Consider the following 21,374-nt stretch of genomic DNA (forward strand, 5'->3'; position numbering starts at 1 on the left):
AAAATAATAATTGAAAAGAAAACTGAGCGGACCTGCCAATAACATGGTAGTCAAAGCGCAGCATTTGAGGCACTCAATAGGTGGTTATCACAATAGATCATGGACATTGGTGAACTTATCTCAGTTACCAAACCAGGTATTTACAAGCATATTACACGGGCAGAAATAATGGTTCAAGACATTGTGCTGTGCGGACCTGCCTTACAAGGTGGTCAAGGCACAGATACTCATTAAATTGATGTGGTCAAAAGGACACAAAGTATTAACACACTGATCAATAGAGAAATCAAACATCGAGTAGTAGTTTCTCACCGCATTGATCATTACCAACACAATTATCAGTGCAGTGCGTGAACCTACCTCAAGGTGGTTAAGACGCATGATAAATTTATAGAGTAGCCATTTGAGAGAAACTGCTTTCTGATTCATTCAGGCCCATGTGTACTGAATCAAAGAACCTGATCCATTTTATCTCTCTAATGTTGAGAATTGGCTCGAGGTTACCACCCCTGGGACCCAGTCTAACTTGTTCCAAAATGGTCCACTTAAGACTTTCCGGGGGGTGAGCAAAGTTTTTGCAATGGTCTACCAACGGTGCTCCCTCAACCTTGCACCTTACACGGCTGCAGTGCTGTAAGAAACGTACTTTTGCTCGTTGCTGAGTCTGGCCAATGTATATTAAATTGCAGGGGCACACTATGCAATAAACAACATTGGATGAGTTGCAGTTAGTGTGTGATTTTAGTGTCACTTGATGTTGCCCATGGACAAAGACTTTGGTCTGGATTGTGGCTGGGCAGGCTTTACAGGATCCACAGCAATAATGACCCACAATGGGAGGTAGTTTCCACATTGATGTTAGGGATTGTTCCTTTGCGGTGTTCAAGAAAGAGGACACCACGTGATCTCGAACATTCTTCGCTTTCTTAAAAGCGTGAAGCGGTGGGTGGCTACAATTAAGGTCCTCGGCGATCAAATGCCAGTACTTGTTTATAGTTTTCTTTATCAAATTACTTTTTGTGGAGAAAGTGGTCACACATACGATGCGTTGATCAACATTATTGTCCCGTTGGGCTCCCTGCTGCAATAGAATTTCCCTTGGGTTATGCCAAGCTCTCTTTTTGGCTTTTTTGACCAGACGCCGCGGGTACCCACGTTCAAACAACCGTTCCATCAGAATGGTTGCTTGCTCATCATAGTCATCCTTTTTGCTGCAGTTACGGCGAATCCGTAAAAATTGCCCGAAGGGCAGGTTGTCGCGGAGTCCCCGTGGGTGATGGCTCGAGTACAGAAGCAAGGAGTTCCTCTCCGCAGGTTTTCTGAAGAGGGTGGTTTGCAAGGTCTCATTCTCCTCAAAGATGGTAAGATCCAGAAAATCTATGGATTTCTTGTCATACTGAATAGTGAACTGAATGTCCGCCGTGCGTCCATTTAGCCAATTGAGAAATGTTTCGATCTCCTGTTCATTCCCCGTCCAGATACAGATGATATCATCTATGTATCTCATCCACATATTTATTTTGGATCTGAAGGGATTGGTATCATTGAGTATGAACACCTCTTCATACATGGACATGAAGATGATGGCCAAATCAGGAGCAAATGCCGCCCCCATCGCCACGCCCTTGGTCTGTAGGTAGAATGTATTGCAAAAAATGAAGAAATTTCTCATCATTGCAATTTTTAGTAGCAAGATGATAAAGGATGTAGGGACACGAGCCGGTGCCTCCCGTTTGTCAAGTGCAATGGTCATGGCTTGCAAGGCCTCATCTTGGGGTATGCTGGTGTATAGTGACACGATGTCACAGGTTACCAAGATTTCTTCATGCGAGTTATATGGACGTCCATCAATCAGATTAATGACCTGTGTGGTATCTCGCAGGTAAGTTGTAGTTGCTTCTGCTAAGGGCTTCAGAAAGAAATCAATGTACCTACATAGTGGTTCCAAAAGGGAGCCGCAGCCCGATACTATTGGTCGACCAGGTGGCTGGTGTAGGTCCTTGTGCACCTTTGGTAGTGTGTAAATGGTGGGAAGGCGTGGGTTCTTTTGGTTTAGATATTGAAATTCATGGTCCGACAAGAAACCTTGTTGGAGGCCATCCTGGGTCACTCTCAAGATTTCCGCTTTTAGTTCTCCAGATGGATCCCCATCCAAACGTTTGTAACTCACCCCATCATTTAGTTGTCTCATTATCTCACTGGTGTAATTGTCCAGATCCTGTATCACAATTGCACCACCCTTATCGGCAGGTTTAACTACCACATCGGTGTTGTCCTTTAGAGATCTGAGAGCCACTTTCTCTGCTTTACTGGTATTAAACTTGACAAATTGTTGTTTTTCCAAGATTTTGCTCACATCCCGTAGGACGAGGCTCTCATAGGCCAGGATACGCTGCGTCATAGCGTGAGTGGAAGGAACAAACGTAGAAGGTGGCATGAAATGGGTCGCCGATAGAGGCTGCACAGAGGGTTTATCCTTGAAAAAATATCGCAGTCGTACTTTACGAAAGAACTTGTGGAGTTCTACTATGGTGTCATTGATGAGAGAGCCTGTATCCCATGTACAGTCCAGAGTCTGATGCCCTTTCACTTTGGGTTGATGTTGTTCTATAGAGTAATCCTTTCCTTGTTCTTGTTATGACCTCTCGTCATGATCCTATCCTTGCAGGTCCATGACGATGGTGTACAAGGAGTCCGGGGAGTTCAAGGGGATCCCCACCTTCCGGTTCACGGCACCGGACACCCTGTTCGCCAACGGAAGTGTGTACCCCCCCAATGAAGGTTTCTGCCCCTGCGTGGCCTCTGGTGTCCAGAACGTCAGCTCCTGCAGATTCAGTGCGTACCTTACCCTGTACCTCATCCTGTACTTCATCCTGTGCCTCATCCTGTACCTCACCCTGTACTTCACCCTGTACCTCACCCTGTACCTCACCTTGTACCTCATCATGTACCTCACCCTGTACCTCATCCTGTACTTCATCCTGTGCCTCATCCTGTGCCTCATCCTGTACCTCACCCTGTACTTCACCCTGTACCTCACCCTGTACCTCACCTTGTACCTCACCCTGTGCCTCACTCACCCTGTGCCTCACCCTGTGCCTCACCCTGTACCTAACCCTGTACCTCATCATGTACCTTACCCTGTACCTCACCTTGTACCTCATCCTGTATCTCACCCTGTACCTCAGCCTGTACCTCACCCTCTGCCTCATCCTGTACCTCACCCTGTACCTCACCCTGTACCTACCCCTGTTGCTCACCCTGTAACTCACCCTGTACCTAATTCTGTACCTCACCCTGTACCTCACCCTGTAACTCACCTTTTACCTCACCTTGTACCTCACCCTGTGCCTCACACTGTGCCTCACCCTGTGCCTTACCCTGTGCCTCACCCTGCGCCTCACCCTGCGCCTCACCCTGTACCTCATCCTGTACCTCATCCTGTAACTCACCCTGTACCTCACCCTCTACCTCATCCTGTATCTCACCCTGTACCTCATCCTGTACCTCACCCTGTAGCTCACCCTCTACCTCATCCTGTACCTCACCCTGTACCTCACCCTGTACCACACCCTGTACCTCATCCTGTACCTCATCCTGTACCTCACCCTGTACCTCACCCTGTACCTCATCCTGTACCTCACCCTGTACCTCACCCTGTACCTCATCCTGTACCTCACCCTGTATCTCCTCCTGTAGCTCACCCTGTACCTCATCCTGTACCTCACACTGTACCTCACACTGTACCTCATCCTGTACCTCACCCTGTAGCTCACCCTCTACCTCATCCTGTACCTCACCCTGTACCTCACCCTGTACCTCACCCTGTACCTCACCCTGTACCTCATCCTGTACCTCACACTGTACCTCACCCTGTACCTCACCCTGTACCTCACCCTGTACCTCATCCTGTACCTCATCCTGTACCTCACACTGTACCTCACACTGTACCTCAACCTGTAGCTCATCCTGTACCTCACCCTCTACCTCATCCTGTATCTCATCCTGTATCTCACCCTGTACCTCATCCTGTATCTCACCCTGTACCTCATCCTGTACCTCACCCTGTAGCTCACCCTCTACCTCATCCTGTACCTCACCCTGTACCTCACCCTGTACCTCACCCTGTACCACACCCTGTACCACACCCTGTACCTCACCCTGTACCTCACCCTGTACCTCACCCTGTACCTCACCCTGTACCTCACCCTGTACCTCATCCTGTACCTCATCCTGTACCTCACACTGTACCTCACACTGTACCTCACACTGTAGCTCATCCTGTACCTCACCCTCTACCTCATCCTGCACCTCACCCTGTACCCCACCCTGTACCTCACCCTCTACCTCATCATGTACCTCACCCTGTACCTCACCCTGTACCTCACCCTGTACCTCAACCTGTACCTCATCTTGTACCTCACCCTGTACCTCCTTCTGTACCTCCTCCTGTACCTCCTCCTGTACCCACCCCTGTAGCTCACCCTGTAGCTCACCCTGTAGCTCACCCTGTACCTCATCCTGTACCTCACCCTGTACCTCACCCTGTACCTCATCCTGTACCTCACCCTGTACCTCAACCCGTAGCTCACCCCGTAGCTCACCCTGTGCCTCACCCTGTACCTCACCCTGTACCTCATCCTGTACCTCATCCTGTACCTCACCCTGTACCTCACCCTGTACCTCACCCCGTAGCTCACCCTGCACCTCACCCCATAGCTCATCCTGTACCTCACCCTGTACCTCACCCTGTACCTCACCCTATACCTCATCATGTACTTCACCCTGTACCTCACCCCGTACCTCACCCCGTAGCTCACCCCGTACCTCACCCCATAGCTCACCCCGTAGCTCACCCTGTACCTCACCCTGTATCTCACCCTGCACCTCATCCTGTACCTCACCCTGTACCTCACCCTCTACCTCACCCTCTACCTCCTCCTGTACCTCCTCCTGTACCTACCCCTGTACCTACCCCTGTACCTCACCCTGTACCTCACCCTGTACCTCATCCTGTACCTTACATCCTACCTCACTCTGTACCTCACCCTGTACCTCACCCTGTACTTCATCCTGTACTTCACTCTGTACCTCAGCCTGTACCTCACCCTGTACCTCCTCCTGTATCTCATCCTGTACCTCAGCCTGTACCTCACCCTGTACCTCCTCCTGTATCTCATCCTGTACCTCATCCTGTACCTCATCCTGTATCTCACCCTGTACCTCATCCTGTAGCTCATCCTGTACCTCACCCTGTACCTCATCATGTACCTCATCCTGTACCTCATCCTGTATCTCACCCTGTACCTCACCCTGTACCTCACCCTGTACCTCATCCTGTACCTCCTCCTGTACCTCATCCTGTACCTCCTCCTGTACCTCATCCTGTATCTCACCCTGTACCTCATCCTGTACCTCATCCTATACCTCATCCTGTACCTCATCCTGTATCTCATCCTGTACCTCACCCTGTACCTCATCCTGTACCTCATCCTGTACCTCATCCTGTACCTCCTCCTGTACCTCATCCTGTACCTCATCCTGTACCTCATCCTGTACCTCATCCTGTACCTCATCCTGTATCTCACCCTGTACCTCATCCTGTATCTCATCCTGTACCTCACCCTGTACCTCATCCTGTACCTCATCCTGTACCTCATCCTGTACCTCCTCCTGTACCTCATCCTGTATCTCACCCTGTACCTCATCCTGTATCTCATCCTGTACCTCCTCCTGTACCTCTTAAGTATTCCTTCTGTTCACACCCCCTGAAGTCTGCTCCTGTGTCTGTCACTCTGAAAGGACTCTTTACCCAGGAGTTTTACTGCAAATAACATGTACTCTGCACCTTAGCAAATGATATGTTCACATGTCAGTGACCCGTCGGTTGCATCTTCACCCGTGTGTGTGCACACAACATGCGAATATGTGGGTAAATATAAACACGTGTGAAGAATCCCCCATTGTTGTGAGGGTGTGATTTATGTACACTGCAGCCAGTGGTGTCACTCCTGTTTATTTACTTATATCTCAGCACTGGCTTCTGACATGAAGCCACTGCACAGCTGCTCTGCACTGGCCTCTGACATGAAGCCCCTGCACAGCTGGTCTGCACTGGCTTCTGACATGCAGCCACTGCACAGCTGGTCTGCACTGGCTTCTGACATGGAGCCACTGCACAGCTGGTCTGCACTGGCTTCTGACATGAAGCCACTGCACAGCTGCTCTGCACTGGCCTCTGACATGAAGCCCCTGCACAGCTGGTCTGCACTGGCTTCTGACATGAAGCCACTGCACAGCTGGTCTGCACTGGCTTCTGACATGGAGCCACTGCACAGCTGGTCTGCACTGGCTTCTGCCATGAAGCCACTGCACAGCTGGTCTGCTCTGGCTTCTGCCATGGAGCCACTGCACAGCTGGTCTGCACTGGCTTCTGACATGGAGCCACTGCACAGCTGGTCTGCACTGGCTTCTGACATGCAGCCACTGCACAGCTGGTCTGCACTGGCTTCTGACATGCAGCCACTGCACAGCTGGTCTGCACTGGCTTCTGCCATGGAGCCACTGCACAGCTGGTCTTCACTGGCTTCTGACATGGAGCCACTGCACAGCTGGTCTTCACTGGCTTCTGACATGCAGCCACTGCACAGCTGGTCTGCACTGGCTTCTGACATGGAGCCACTGCACAGCTGGTCTGCACTGGCTTCTGACATGGAGCCACTGCACAGCTGGTCTGCACTGGCTTCTGACATGCAGCCACTGCACAGCTGGTCTGCACTGGCTTCTGACATGGAGCCACTGCACAGCTGGTCTGCACTGGCTTCTGACATGCAGCCACTGCACAGCTGGTCTGCACTGGCTTCTGACATGGAGCCGCTGCACAGCTGGTCTGCACTGGCTTCTGACATGCAGCCACTGCACAGCTGGTCTGCACTGGCTTCTGACATGGAGCCACTGCACATCTGGTCTGCACTGGCTTCTGACATGCAGCCACTGCACAGCTGGTCTGCACTGGCTTCTGACATGGAGCCACTGCACAGCTGGTCTGCACTGGCTTCTGCCATGAAGCCACTGCACAGCTGGTCTGCACTGGCTTCTGACATGGAGCCACTGCACAGCTGGTCTGCACTGGCTTCTGCCATGAAGCCACTGCACAGCTGGTCTGCACTGGCGTCTGCCATGAAGCCACTGCACAGCTGGTCTGCTCTGGCTTCTGCCATGGAGCCACTGCACAGCTGGTCTGCTCTGGCTTCTGCCATGGAGCCACTGCACAGCTGGTCTGCACTGGCTTCTGACATGGAGCCACTGCACAGCTGGTCTGCACTGGCGTCTGCCATGAAGCCACTGCACAGCTGGTCTGCACTGGCTTCTGCCATGGAGCCACTGCACAGCTGGTCTGCACTGGCTTCTGACATGGAGCCACTGCACAGCTGGTCTGCTCTGGCTTCTGACATGAAGCCACTGCACAGCTGGTCTGCCACTGCACAGCTGGTCTGCTCTGGCTTCTGACATGGAGCCACTGCACAGCTGGTCTGCTCTGGCTTCTGACATGCAGCCACTGCACAGCTGGTCTGCACTGGCTTCTGACATGGAGCCACTGCACAGCTGGTCTGCACTGGCTTCTGACATGCAGCCACTGCACAGCTGGTCTGCACTGGCTTCTGACATGGAGCCACTGCACAGCTGGTCTGCACTGGCTTCTGACATGGAGCCACTGCACAGCTGGTCTGCTCTGGCTTGTTCTTTGGTGCCCTCTAGTGGCGCCTTAATGATTGACTTTGTTCCTAGGTGAATGAAGCCTTGGGGTGCCAAGGGAAGCCAGACAGCTAGGGTGACCAGCTGGCATGGGTGCAAATTCAAGATGGCCAGTGTAAAAATTCAGGACAAAATTTCAGGACAGAAGGTCAAAATTCAGGACAAAAATTTGAGACAAAATATACGTTTTACAGACATATCAGAGGAGGTAGCACAATAATATATAAGTAAATAGACAACTAAAATAAATGCAAGTCAAAATAAGTTTATATAAGGTTGAGACAATCGTCCGCTTTGCAAAGCAGCATCGAGCCCTTTGTGCTAATGTAACAATAAACATTAAATAGTATTTTTTATTTGTATGTTGAAATCTGTCTTTTAAATGTTAGTTATTTTATTTTTAGTTTCCCCAGCAGGGCGCCAAGACAAAAGCAGAATGCTTTGCCCTAGTCCCATGCAGGAGAAGGCACCCCACATGCTGTCACCACAATTGGGCCCATTAGCACTTATAGAATGACAGTCCGCTGCAGTCTCAGACTGACAATGGGCCACTCCACAGTCTGCACGAGGGAGGTCGGGAGGGGCGGCTGCAGGCAGCCTCTTCAGTTTAAAAAATAAGTGCGAGAGGCCTCGAGTGAAATCTTATAAACTCACGGAGCCTCTCGCATGGGAAACAACATTTCTTACTGAAATTTCCCATTTTGATTTTAGTATGATGTCTACACGGTGTCCGTAATTTGGGAACCCCAAATTACGGACACCTTGTAGACATCATACTAAAATGACGGACGGTCCGTGAAATTTATGGACAGTTGGTCACCCTACAGACAGCCACTTCCCTCTCAGCACTCGACGACCACGTGCTTCCTTCCTCGAGTTTGTTGCTGTAGCAGGGTGGGGGTGAAACCACAGCCTCCTGCTTCAGTGGGATCTGCACCCTGGAGGGTCAGCCCTCTGAGTTTACCGGAGTATGCCCCCTGGAGGTGAGTACAGTCGCAGACCGCACGGGCCCCCGGAGCTTCCATGCCTGTGGGATGTGGGAGAGACTGAGCAGGCCTCAACTCGTTGCACCTCCCTGGGGTTTTAAGGCAACTAAAGCGTGGAGCTTCGGATAGATTTGCACACGTAGGATCTATTGTGTGATCTTGTGTAACTGCACACACAGGAGAGCACAGGTGACTGCGTTGAGATGAGCAGAGAACTGATGCTCTCACATCCTTGTCTTCCAGATGCTCCGATTTTCATGTCGTTCCCACATTTCTACAGCGCGGACCCCGTCTTCACCCAGGCCGTGGACGGCCTGAACCCCAGTGCCTCGCAGCACTCCATGTTCCTGGACCTGCACCCGGTAAGTGCTGCTGCTCTGCCTTCGGAGAGGCTGCTTTGTGTCCAGCCTTTGCGTCTGTGTGTGAGTGACATGGAGTAGGCATGCCTGGGAGAGTGTGCTATAACGGCATTTAAAACCCGGCTTGAGTCCGCGCCTGGGAGGGTGTGCTGTAACGGCATTTAACACACGGCCTGAGTCCACGCCTGGGAGAGTGTGCTATAACGGCATTTAACACACGGCCTGAGTCCGCGCCTGGGAGGGTGTGCTATAACGGCATTTAACACACGGCCTGAGTCCACGCCTGGGAGAGTGTGCTATAACGGCATTTAACACACGGCCTGAGTCTGCGGCTGGCAGGGTGTGCTATAACGGCATTTAACACACGGCCTGAGTCCACGCCTGGGAGAGTGTGCTATAACGGCATTTAACACACGGCCTGAGTCCGCGACTGGGAGGGTGTGCTATAACGGCATTTAACACCCGTCCTGAGTCTGCTCTTGGGAGGGTGTGCTACAAAGACATTTAACACACGGCCTGAGTCTGCTCCTGGGAGGGTGTGCTATAAAGGCATTTAACACACGGCCTGAGTCTGTCCCTGGGAGGGTGTGCTATAAAGGCATTTAACACACGGCCTGAGTCTGCGCCAGGGAGGGGGTGCTGTAAAGGCATTTAACACACGGCCTGAGTCTGCACCTGGGAGGGTGTGCTATAACGGCATTTAACACACACGGCCTGAGTCTGCGCCTGGGAGGGTGTGCTGTAAAGGCATTTAACACACGGCCTGAGTCCGCGACTGGGAGGGTGTGCTATAACGGCATTTAACACACGGCCTGAGTCTGCTCCTGGGAGGGTGTGCTGTAAAGGCATTTAACACACGGCCTGAGTCTCCACCTGGGAGGGTGTGCTGTAAAGGCATTCAACACACGGCCTGAGTCTGCGCCTGGGTGGGTATGCTATAACGGCATTTAACACACAGCCTGAGTCCGCGCCTGGGAGGGTGTGCTATAACAGCATTTAACCCACGGCCTGAGTCTGCGCCTGAGAGGGTGTGCTGTAAAGGCATTTAACCCACGGCCTGAGTCCGCGCCTGGGAGGGTGTGCTGTAAAGGCATTTAACACACGGCCTGAGTCTGCGTCTGGGAGGGTGTGCTGTAAAGGCATTTAACACACGGCCTGAGTCTCCACCTGGGAGGGTGTGCTGTAAAGGCATTCAACACACGGCCTGAGTCTGCGCCTGGGTGGGTATGCTATAACGGCATTTAACACATGGCCTGAGTCTGTGCCTGGGTTGGTGTGCTAGAACGGCATTTAACACACGGCCTGAGTCTGCGCCTGGGAGGGTGTGCTGTAAAGGCATTTAACCCACGGCCTGAGTCCGCGCCTGGGAGGGTGTGCTGTAAAGGCATTTAACCCACGGCCTGAGTCCGGGTTACTTCCAGCGTTCTGTGGGAGGAGGGAAGAGCCATCCATTAGCTGTGGCGTTCCGCTTGTTTCCTCATCTTCTGTACGGTCGGGAATCCATGATGGACTCTTCGGGGCTTCACTATTGCTGGTGGGCTCGCCCCTGGGGACTCCCTCACATTCCCCTTCTCTAACTTTCTTGTGTACAACAAAACGTTCATAGGGATATCTGGACATAAAATCTGCATTGGCATGTTCTTTACCTTCCCGGTGATGTACAGTGTATCTAAAAGGTGGAAGGGCAAGGAACAATCTCAGGATTCTTTGATGTTGTCCTTTGTTCCGAGAAAGTCATTCAAGGGGAGCCTGATCGGTATACTGTAGAAACTCTCTCCCGTGAAGGTAATAACGGAGGGCCTCACAGCCCATTTAATGGCTAAGGCCTCTTTTTCGATAACTGCGTATCGGGTTTCTCTTGGAAACAACTTACGCCTAATGAAGAGAATGGGGTGTTCTTGTCCAGCCTCATCTTCCCGGGATAACACTGCGCCTATACCATGGTCAGATGCGTCTGTTTGTAGTATAAACGGTTTCTCATAGTTAGGATTGGGAAGAAAAGGTTTGGAAGTGATGATATGTTTTAATCGTTGAAATGCGTCTAATACTAAGGGGAGGGGTTTCTCAAACAACTTTCTGTTTAACTGGTTTCCCTTAACAGATCTGTTAACCCCTTGGCTGCGGGGCCGATTCCCCTGCTGTGCTAGGGGGCGGGGGGCCGCACACAGCGCCGCAGTGCTCATGACCAGCTCAGATCGTCATCACCACGCCCGTTCCTTAGAACGCCCAGCACAGCAGGGGAATTAGCCCCGCGTGTGAGCGTTCCACGGGCCATGACGAGCTGACGAGAACCGTGACTCATGACGAGCCGTCATGAGCGTGGGAGGGGTTAAACCAATGAAAAGGTAGCTAAGACCCTGGGCCGATGGTCTGACCGGTGCAGTAATTAAGAGAGGAAACAGCAGCCGAGATGCAGCTGTTCTCTTCATCCCTTGTCTGGGGCTCAGTGAAACCACTTCATGCCACGGGCTGGCAAAGCCAATAGGTCTTGACTTCACAAGGTATTTTTATGATTTTGTTTCAAACACATGCAATCTGCAAACAAATGGAAAATCTATAGTAATAGTCGCCCAGGCACAACAGCCAGGGCATTTAAACCCACTCCCTCCCTCCCACGAGGCTGTGCACATCTGGCCAGGGAGAATGCTGTCAGTCTCGACAGCTAAACTGGCGTTCCCCCGGTGCCCTCCATGGTGGGGCCCCCACGGGGGGGGCTGGTTTCGGGACCCAGTCCGGCCCTGGTGTCACTGCACCCCCTATCTTCACTCTTCTGCAGTCCTCAAAACAATAAGAGGTTTCCCTCTGGATTCGGTGAGACACTTATCATGGTTTCTGTTTACACCAATGACGTCTTTGTATGGGCCCCGGGCATGTTTGCTAGATCCTGTTTTTAGACCTTTCAGACCTTTAATAAATGTGCCCCTAGCCTGCACCGCCAGCCCGTGATTGACAGAGGAACACGGCGTCACTAATAATAATAGCAGGGACACGGATCTGGGCTTTGGGAAGGGACAAGAAAAACAACCGGGACCTTGGAAATGGACTACTTGACATTATTTAACAACCTGAGCAAATGAATATAATGTGTTGAACCCATCTGCGCCGGATTTAGACTTGATAAGGCCCTAAGCTATTTGAAATATAGGGCCCTTTATAAGTCCAGATATTCTAAGTGACTATGTCAGTGACAAATATGATTTTCGGATACCTAGAGGGTTAAACTGAAATACAATTAAGAAGTATATTGATAGTGAAATAATAAATCTTTAACTCTCTGGTTTAGAAATCTTAATATTTGTTGCTTCATTCGTTGAAGTAGATTCTATACAACTAGATGTACCAGGCTCTGTATCAGGAATAGGGTGGGAGAAGTGTGGCTCACTGGTTAGAAGTGGAAGACCCTGAAGCAGAGATCGGCCCGGGACCATGGTTCAATTCCCGACGCGGCAGGGTCTTGGGTCAATGTCCGCGGACTCGATAATTCTCGCCGAGGTGCCTACGCTAACCAGGGGTCCTACTCTGCAACTCTGGTAATAGCTTTCTTAATCTCCACAACGGCCCCATCAGCGCCGGGGATGCCTGGCTTCACCTTGGAGGTGCCCAGGAGGGACCATCTCACAGGGAAAGCCAGGACGGGTTCCCCAGCTGTATACAGCGCCAGGACACCCCGAGATGGGGTAACAGTGCGCTTTACAAGTATATCCCGTGACGGACTCCCTGTGGTAGAGGCCTTTGGTTCATCAGGCCCCTTATCTATCTTCTTCTTTGTTAAGAAACTATCTCATTTTGTTAACTTGCTAAGCTCTTCTTCAGCTCTCTGCTTCCTTTTCCTCTTTTGAGCTCCACGTTTATAACTTCTGGTTGACATCTTGCAAACTGTGGGCAGAATATTTAATATAACTATAAACATACTACATTTAAAAGTAATATAACGCATGACATTTTTTTTTCATTGAAAATTTCCTGTGATAATACCACTACTTACCAGCAAGCGATATTTTTACAATAAATCAACATGCAAAGAGAAAATTAACAATATCCTCTCAAGTTTTAATATTAGTTTAATTAATTAAATTAACGAAGAAAAAACCCATTAACATATACATTAATACTTAATTTAATACAATCAAAACAAAATAATATGTATTTTTTAATGTGCAGTTCCTTCAAATATATATTTAACAATAACAAATTGTAAGTTTATATATTAAACTTACAAATTGTTATTATACTGACAAACAAAACGTTAAAAATATATATGCTATAAGAGCAGGCAAGCACTTTGGATTTAACATTGGCGGCCACCGTGTTAACGGAAAGTGCCTGGCTGTAAGGACCTTTGATGTTAACCTCTGCTTCCACCATGCTTTATTCCTTAACGCAGATGTAATGCACGGTGGCATGGCAGCCGATGTTAAAATCCAAGGTACTTGCATGCACTGAGCCGCTTTCACCGTCTAGTACGCAAAGGCAAATGAAAGTGTGGTTAACTCAGTGAAAGTGGATTAGTGCAGGCAAGAAACTTGCATTTAACATCGGATGCCCAGTACCTAAAAGGACTTTTAATTTTAACATTGCCTGCCCCTGCGCTCTATTACTGAAGGCAGATCTAAAGCGCAGAGGCAGCCACCGTTAAAATCAAGGGGCCTTTCAGGCATTCCTTCGATTTTATCAACGCTGCTACGGCTGAGTTAGAGGCCCACTTACCTCATAACTGCCCGATTTTACAGACTCTGCAACTGCTCGATTAGGGGCCACTTAACTCACAGCTGCTCCGGGAGGCCCAGATCGAAAACAAATGCGAAGTGCGGTTCCAGGCTGCAAATCGCGGTGCCAGCCCGGAAATGACAGGTGGCGCATGACTAAGAGGAAGAACATCACGTTCTTCTGCCCGCCCCGCCCCAGCTAAGCTCACTTCAGCCAATCGGAGCAGCCGGTTTGTGTGATGGCGGGCAAGGGCGATGTTAGCTGTGAAAGACAATGAAGGATTACAAAATAAAAGGCTTATAAAGCCTTATATGACGTCTCAATAATTAGATAGCAGCGCGAGCTACTCTCAGAGGGTCGGCGAGCTACTACCGGTAGCTCGCGATCGACCGGTAGGAGTTGGAGACCCTGCCCTGCCCCAGGCAAATAGTGCTTTGTACTTCGAAAAGACGCGCTAAAAAAATTGGGTGAAGAGTATGGGACATCCCGGACGTGCAGCATTGGGACTAATAGTATTTTTTGGGGGCCCCCAAGAAAGTGGGGACCCCAAGCTATAGCTTGTGTAGCTTATACGTAAATCCTGCGCTGCATGGACCACACGTTTAAAATTCACTGTGTTCCGCTGGGTGGGGGTTGGGGTGTCTGTTTCTCTGGGGCCATTAACAGATGCCTTTAATGGTCCAGTTGGACCCGTCATGTTGTACGGCGACCCTGTCTCGTTCCTGTCCCCAGGCTCTGATTACAGGGCTCGTGCCCAGAAGTGCTTGGAGCAGGTTCATCCTTAGCGCCTTGCACCGGCATCGAAGCGCTGTGGCCTGGTCTGCGCTTCACAGTAGTTGTTGAATGCCCCGGTCTTACGTTTATATGAACAGGGACAGAAACCCATTCCCAGCGTGTCGAGTGCATTTTATGAGGTCTGATGGACGACAGACTTTAATACTTTCAAAATCGTGAACATCTCTTGTCCACGCCAAACCTTTGCCCTAGATCTGTTATGCACTGCTGGGGGGCAGGGGTGAGCTGCAGGTACCGTATCCGAGGGAAGGTCGGGGTCTGTGAGTATCTGACATGTCTGGGGGGCTTCAACACTCCCTGGTCAGCAGGTGCCCAGGATGAGCCCCCCTCTGCAGGATGCGCCGGGATTGGTGCTCACGTGGGCAGACCCTGCAGGGGCCCAGGATCAGCCCCCTCTGCAGGATGCGCCGGGATTGGTGCTCACGTGGGCAGACCCTGCAGGTGCCCAGGATGAGCCGCCCTCTGCAGGATGCGCCGGGATTGGTTCTCACGTGGGCAGACCCTGCAGGTGCCCAGGATGAGCCGCCCTCTGCAGGATGCGCCGGGATTGGTGCTCACGTGGGCAGACCCTGCAGGTGCCCAGTATGAGCCCCTCTGCCGGATGCGCCGGGATTGGTGCTCACATGGGCAGACCCTGCAGGTGCCCAGGATGAGCCCCCGTCTGCAGGATGCGCCGGGATTGTTGCTCACGTGGGCAGATCCTGCAGGTGCCCAGGATCAGCCCCCTCTGCAGGATGCGCCGGGATTGGTGCTCACGTGGGCAGACCCTGCAGGGTCCCAGGATCAGCCCCCTCTGCAGGATGCGCCGGGATTGGTGCTCACGTGGGCAGACCCTGCAGGTGCCCAGGATGAGCCGCCCTCTGCAGGATGCGCCGGGATTGGTGCTCACGTGGGCAGACCCTGCAGGTGCCCAGGATGAGCCCCCTCTGCAGGATGCGCCGGGATTGGTGCTCACATGGGCAGACCCTGCAGGTGCCCAGGATGAGCCCCCGTCTGCAGGATGCGCCGGGATTGTTGCTCACGTGGGCAGATCCTGCAGGTGCCCAGGATCAGCCCCCTCTGCAGGATGCGCCGGGATTGGTGCTCACGTGGGCAGACCCTGCAGGTGCCCAGGATCAGCCCCCGTCTGCAGGATGCGCCGGGATTGGTGCTCACATGGGCAGACCCTGCAGGTGCCCAGGATCACCCCCTCTGCAGGATGCGCCGGGATTGGTGCTGACATGGACAGACCCTGCAGGGACCTGGGTTTGTTCAGATCTGATTCTACTTTACAGGTGAGTCAGGCAGCTGCAGAACATTTCATCACAGCCACAGCCCAGAGACGCCCTGTCACCCCATCGAATGCAGGTTCCAGAGTGCAGAGATGTAATGAGTTTATTGCATGGCGCTGATTAGATAAGTGTGCAGTTAAGTCATAGACCAATTAGCTTGGATAAGCGAAGGACGTGAGTCCCGTGCTCACTGCGCCACTGGACCCGCGCCACACCGACTGACGTGCCCCGAACAGGGTGAAACCGGTCCAGGGCTTGTGTTCAGGTTCAGGAAGGACTGGGCAGGCAGTTTGGGCTGGACTGTTCCTATTGGTGCAGGGTCAAGATTGAGTTGCATGTGGCTGGGTTCAAACTGAGGTGGCAAGGATGAAAGATGGGTTTGAAAGCCACCCTGAGTGACTGCCAGTGGTTGGACTTATTGCAAGCATCCCCCGCCACCTTTCGGCTGTTTGTTGCCCATTACACCTGCATTAGCCATCCTCGTCAGTAAACAATAAGACTGCGGAAGAGGATTTTCTGCTAAGTGCCTTTTCTCTTATGGAGACAGTTGCCACTTTTCACTTTCACACATGAGTCCAGGGTGGCATAGTGGCTCGGGATGAATCAACCTTTCTTTGGCCAATCAAGACGGCAGCTTCTTAGATAATAACATAACATGTGTATTTGTTAAGCGCACGTTCACCCACAGCGCCCGCTCGTCAGCAGTGCCAAAGATCTCCAGGAAACAAAACGACACGAAATTGCACAAGCCTTTGTCACCCAAGTGTGATAACAAAATGTTTAGGAGGCTGTCTCTCAAAAATGCCCGGTCAAGGCCATGTTTTCAGCTGTAGGGAGGTGCTTGTGTTACTGGGGTCACCCACTGGACACAGAGGCAGCCACCAGGAACAATAGTAGTTTTTTAAAATTTTAAACGTATTTTTATTGGATACACGGAAAAATCTATAGGCAAGATCCTTAGTACCCTGAAGCCCTCCAATCACCTCTCGGACCCTCTACCTGCAAACGCTGTAAAGGATCTCAGCCCTTGGCTTCTCCCGCTCTGGACCAAAATCATTAACAGTTCACTTCAACAAGGATGCATCCCGGACTCCCTCAGAGTGGGACAAGTATCGCCCATACTCAAGAAACCCACAGCTGACCCTACTGATCTTAATAACTATCGCCCTATCTCTAATATCCCTACCTTAGCCAAATTGTTAGAAAAATGTGTTCACTAGGTATCCCACAAGGATCCTCCTTATCCCCAACTCTGTTCAACCTAGTCATGGAGCCACTCACTAAGCATGGGCGGAAAATCCGTTCCGCTCGTGGATTTTGCGGATTTTCGGTAAATTCGCAATCCGCGAATGCTCGCGAATTTACCGAAAATCCGCAAATTCGCACGCAGCGGATTTTTTTTTCTTGGTGATACAATTTTGCGGCGTGCGGCGTAAGTTCGCAATTGCGAACATGTAGGTGCAGCGGGCAGCAACAATCTTGCACTCGCGAAATTACAAAATTAGCAATTCTGCACAAGAAATCCACTAGCAAGCAGCATAGACCTTCTGAAAATGATGATTTTTATCAGAATAACTCCTCAGGTTGACATTTGCCTGCACTTTTTTGGATTTGAGGCCTTTTGACTTTCTTTGGATCACTTTTGGATTAGAAATCAACTTTCACAAGTAAGTTTGTTTGGGGCATTACAGTTGCTGTTCTGCAGAAAAACGAGTTTTGCTAAACTGAAAGCACTCAGCAGGTGCAAAAGTTCAAATTCATCATTAGTAACCATTCCCTGTAGTGCTTCCTGACTGGGGCCCCTCCAGAGTTCAGTTGCTAGTTGCAACAATTGTATGACCCTGCTCTGACCCTCACAGCCAGATCATAGAATAGCTACAAGTAGGCCACAAAGGTCCTGGAAAAAAAAATTGCACTGCAACAGAAAGCAAATTACAGATAAGGAAGCAGGTGCCAGACTGGAATTTTAAAACAGTGACACATTAATAAATCAACCCCAAATTAATTCATGTCAGTTGAAGCAGGGCAGGTGTGCTTGCTTTTTTCCCCCATAATCTACAGTGATGATGATGAACCAGAGGGTGGCATTGATGTACCAGAGGGTGGCATGTGTGAAACAGAGGGTGCTGTGAACCTGTGATGATGAACCAGACGTAGAAACAACATAGTCGCGACCGTTGCGTGCCGACAAGTAAGTTCGCAATTGCGAACTGGTACAAAATCCTCGCGAACTGGCAGAAATCCTTGCGAACACTATAAAAACAAAAAAATCCGCAAATTCTCGAGAATTCGCGGATTTTGCGGATTGCAAGATCGCAAATACGCAAATTCGCGAACGCCAGATTCGCAAAATTCGCCCATGCTTACCACTCACCACACTGCTTCAAGCCTCTAATGTGCAATTTCACATGTATGCGGACGATACCCAACTCTACCTTAAACTACAATCCCCTGAAGACATCAAACTTCTCAGCTCAACACGTAAGGACACACAGACATGGCTGGCAGAGAACCATCTCAAACTTAATGCTCTAAAAACAGATTCCTCCTAATAGCACCCCCCTCCAAAATCCCCATCGCTCAGGATTGGCTTCAACACCTTAATGCACTCAACGTTCAACCTATCATTGTAGACTCAGCAAAATCTATAGGTATAACCCTCGACTGCAATCTCAATATGTAACAACATATCAGCAATGCAACGAAGGGAGCTAATTTCCAAATCAATACCTTGAGGAAGCTGAAAGCCTTCCTCCCAGCCAAAGACTTTAGGACTGCAGTCCAAGCGCTAGTTATCCCTCGGATGGATTATGGAAGTGCCGCCCTCTGCGGCCTCCCCCTATCTACAACTGCACCATTAACAGCCTCTATCAATGCGGCAGCAAGGCTCATCACTGGATCAAAAAAACGCTCACACATCTCTCCCGACTTAAAATCTCTGAATTGGCTGCCATACAAAGGCAGAATACACCTGTAAATCGCGTGCATTACTCATAAGGCCTTACACCACAATTCACCCAGTTACATCGCTCAGAAATTGACTATTTCAGGAGGCTCAAGAGCCATAAGATGCGCAGAAACTCTCCTTTTGAAACCACAAAGATTCCACAAGAAAAAAACATATAAACGCTCCTTCTCAGGGATGGCTCCCAGGATCTGGAATGCCCTCCCTCCAGAAACAAGACTTATCTCATCCACTGCATCCTTCAAAAAGGAAGTCACATCGATCCTCTTGGCTAAATTCACTTGAACATAAACTGTGGAAATACTGTTGACTGTTTATCACTCCCTTGTATTACATTGTCCGAACCGACCACCCATTCACATTTTGTTACTTTGCACTGTTCGCCATTTGCACAAATTGCCTTGTTAAGTATTCTTTTTGTCCTCATTTCATATTTATGTAAAGCGCTCTGATATCTGTAAGGATCTTGTTCGCGCTATATTAAACTTTGAAAGTAAATAAAATAAATAAATAAAATATTTCATGCAAAAATAGAAACACTCTAAGGGGCTGAGGTACATTTACAGTTAAGTGACACAAAAATGCGTAACCCTTTTAACTTGGTATCTCTGGAACCTGTGTGCAACCTGAGGTGCACAAAGAAAGCGACCAAAGGGTCCGGTCTGGAAGGGCGCTATTTTTACCAAGTGCTCCGTAAAGCGCTGTATCATATACCTGACATAGTAACTGCAGTTCTGGGGTTTCGAAAAGAAGGCACTGTTTTCAAGGTGCCTCACGAAGTCGTCAAAGCCGCTCTACAAATGTCTATTCAATCTACTACAAAGGTCCACTACAAACAGCTCCTCCTAAGCCCTCTCTGTGAAGGGAATCCATGCAGAGCCCCGCCCAGATGCTCTACACGTAGATCCCCAGCGCTCCTCCCCATCACTATACACGTAGAGGCTCAGCACCTCCCAGACGCTCGACATGTAGTGCCTCAGCGCGCCTCCCAGATGCTCTACTCTGTAGAGTCTTAGCACCTCCCAGACGCTCTTCACGTAGAGCGCACCTCCCACACGCTCTACACGTAGAGCCTCAACGCACCTTCCATACGCTCTACACGTAGAGCCTCAGCCCACCTCCCAGACGCTCTACACGTAGACCCTCAGCGCACATCCCAGACGCTCTATACGTAGAGCCTCAGTGCGCCTCCCAGACGCTCTACACGTAGAGCCTCAGCACACCTCCCAGACGCTCTACCTGTAGAGCCTCAGTGCGCCTCCCAGACGCTCTACACGTAGAGCCTCAGCACACCTCCCAGATGCTCTACCTGTAGAGCCTCAGTGCGCCTCTCAGACGCTCTTCATGTAGAGTGCACCTTCCAGACGCTCTTCATGTAGTCTCAGGGTGCCTCCCAGACGCTCTACACGTAGAGCCTCAGAACACCTCCCAGACGCTCTTAATGTAGAGTGCACCTCCCAGACGCTCTTCATGTAGTCTCAGGGTGCCTCCCAGACGCTCGTCATAGAGATTGCACCTCCCAGATGCTCAACACGTAGAGCCCCAGTGCACCTCCCAGACGCTCTTCATGTAAATCCTCAACGCACCTCCCAGATGCTCAACACGTAGAGCCTCAGGGCCCCTCCCAGACGCTCCATGCGTAGAGCCTCAGCGCACCTCTCAGACGATCTACACGTAGAGCCTCAGCGCACCTCTCAGACGCTCTACACGTAGAGCCTCAGCACCTCCCAGCGCTCTACACGTAGAGCCTCAGCGCACCTCCCAGACGCTCAACACGTAGAGCCTCAGCACGCCTCCAAGATGCTCTACGCAACACCCAGACACTCTAAACGTAGAGGCTAAGCGCACCTTCCAGACTCTCTACACGTAGAGCCTCAGCGCTCCTCCCACACGCTCTACACATAGAACCTACACAATGGTCTAGGAGGCTTTCCCAAGGAGATAGCCATTTTGGAACAACTCCACCACAAGGATTTAACTCATAAGCTACGTCCCCGACCACCCTTTCGACAGCGACAAGGTACTGTTTCTGCCTTATTTTTATTTTATTTTTATTTTTTACTTTCATCCCTCTATCCCCATGAGAACAATGGCTCAAAATAGCCGGGGTCATATACCACAGCAACAAATCGCCTCCATTACGCACTGACCCTCACAAAGGCTGGCTAACAACACTGCCTAGCACCGGAATAACCAAAATCGATATAGGACTTCCCCACCTTCATCACCTACCAGCAAAATAGAAATTGGTCTAACTTGATTAGCTATGGATAGAAAGCAAAACTGACTAAACCCATGGTCTCAACTCATGAAAACAAACAGAGGACTACATCACAATTACCCACCTCCGCTAATGTGTCGGCCATCCTAGGCTAGTCACCCCATTACTTACCATTCCTAAGGATTCGGCCATCTTAGACTAGTCACCCTCACTATTCACACATGCCCACCTCTTAAATTGAACAACCCCACCCTTCTCACAATTACAATAGCCCTGTATCAACACTGCCAACAAGCCTGTTAGTTTTCTTAGCCC

The 21,374-nt window shown here is 50.5% G+C and overlaps 1 protein-coding gene across 2 annotated transcripts in view; it reads left to right on the forward strand.

The window, feature by feature from the left end:
* SCARB1 (scavenger receptor class B member 1) overlaps nucleotides 1–21,374 on the forward strand; it is a 703,088-nt gene that overhangs the window by 535,730 nt on the left and 145,984 nt on the right. For both annotated transcript variants that reach the window (XM_078668029.1, XM_078668028.1), the window contains exons 7-8: nucleotides 2,669–2,835; nucleotides 8,985–9,103. In XM_078668029.1, coding sequence (XP_078524155.1) covers nucleotides 2,669–2,835; nucleotides 8,985–9,103 — 286 coding nt within the window. The remainder of the gene's footprint in view (nucleotides 1–2,668; nucleotides 2,836–8,984; nucleotides 9,104–21,374) is intronic.

Source organism: Lissotriton helveticus, chromosome 11 (assembly GCF_964261635.1).
Source record: "Lissotriton helveticus chromosome 11, aLisHel1.1, whole genome shotgun sequence".
NCBI lineage: Eukaryota > Metazoa > Chordata > Amphibia > Caudata > Salamandridae > Lissotriton > Lissotriton helveticus.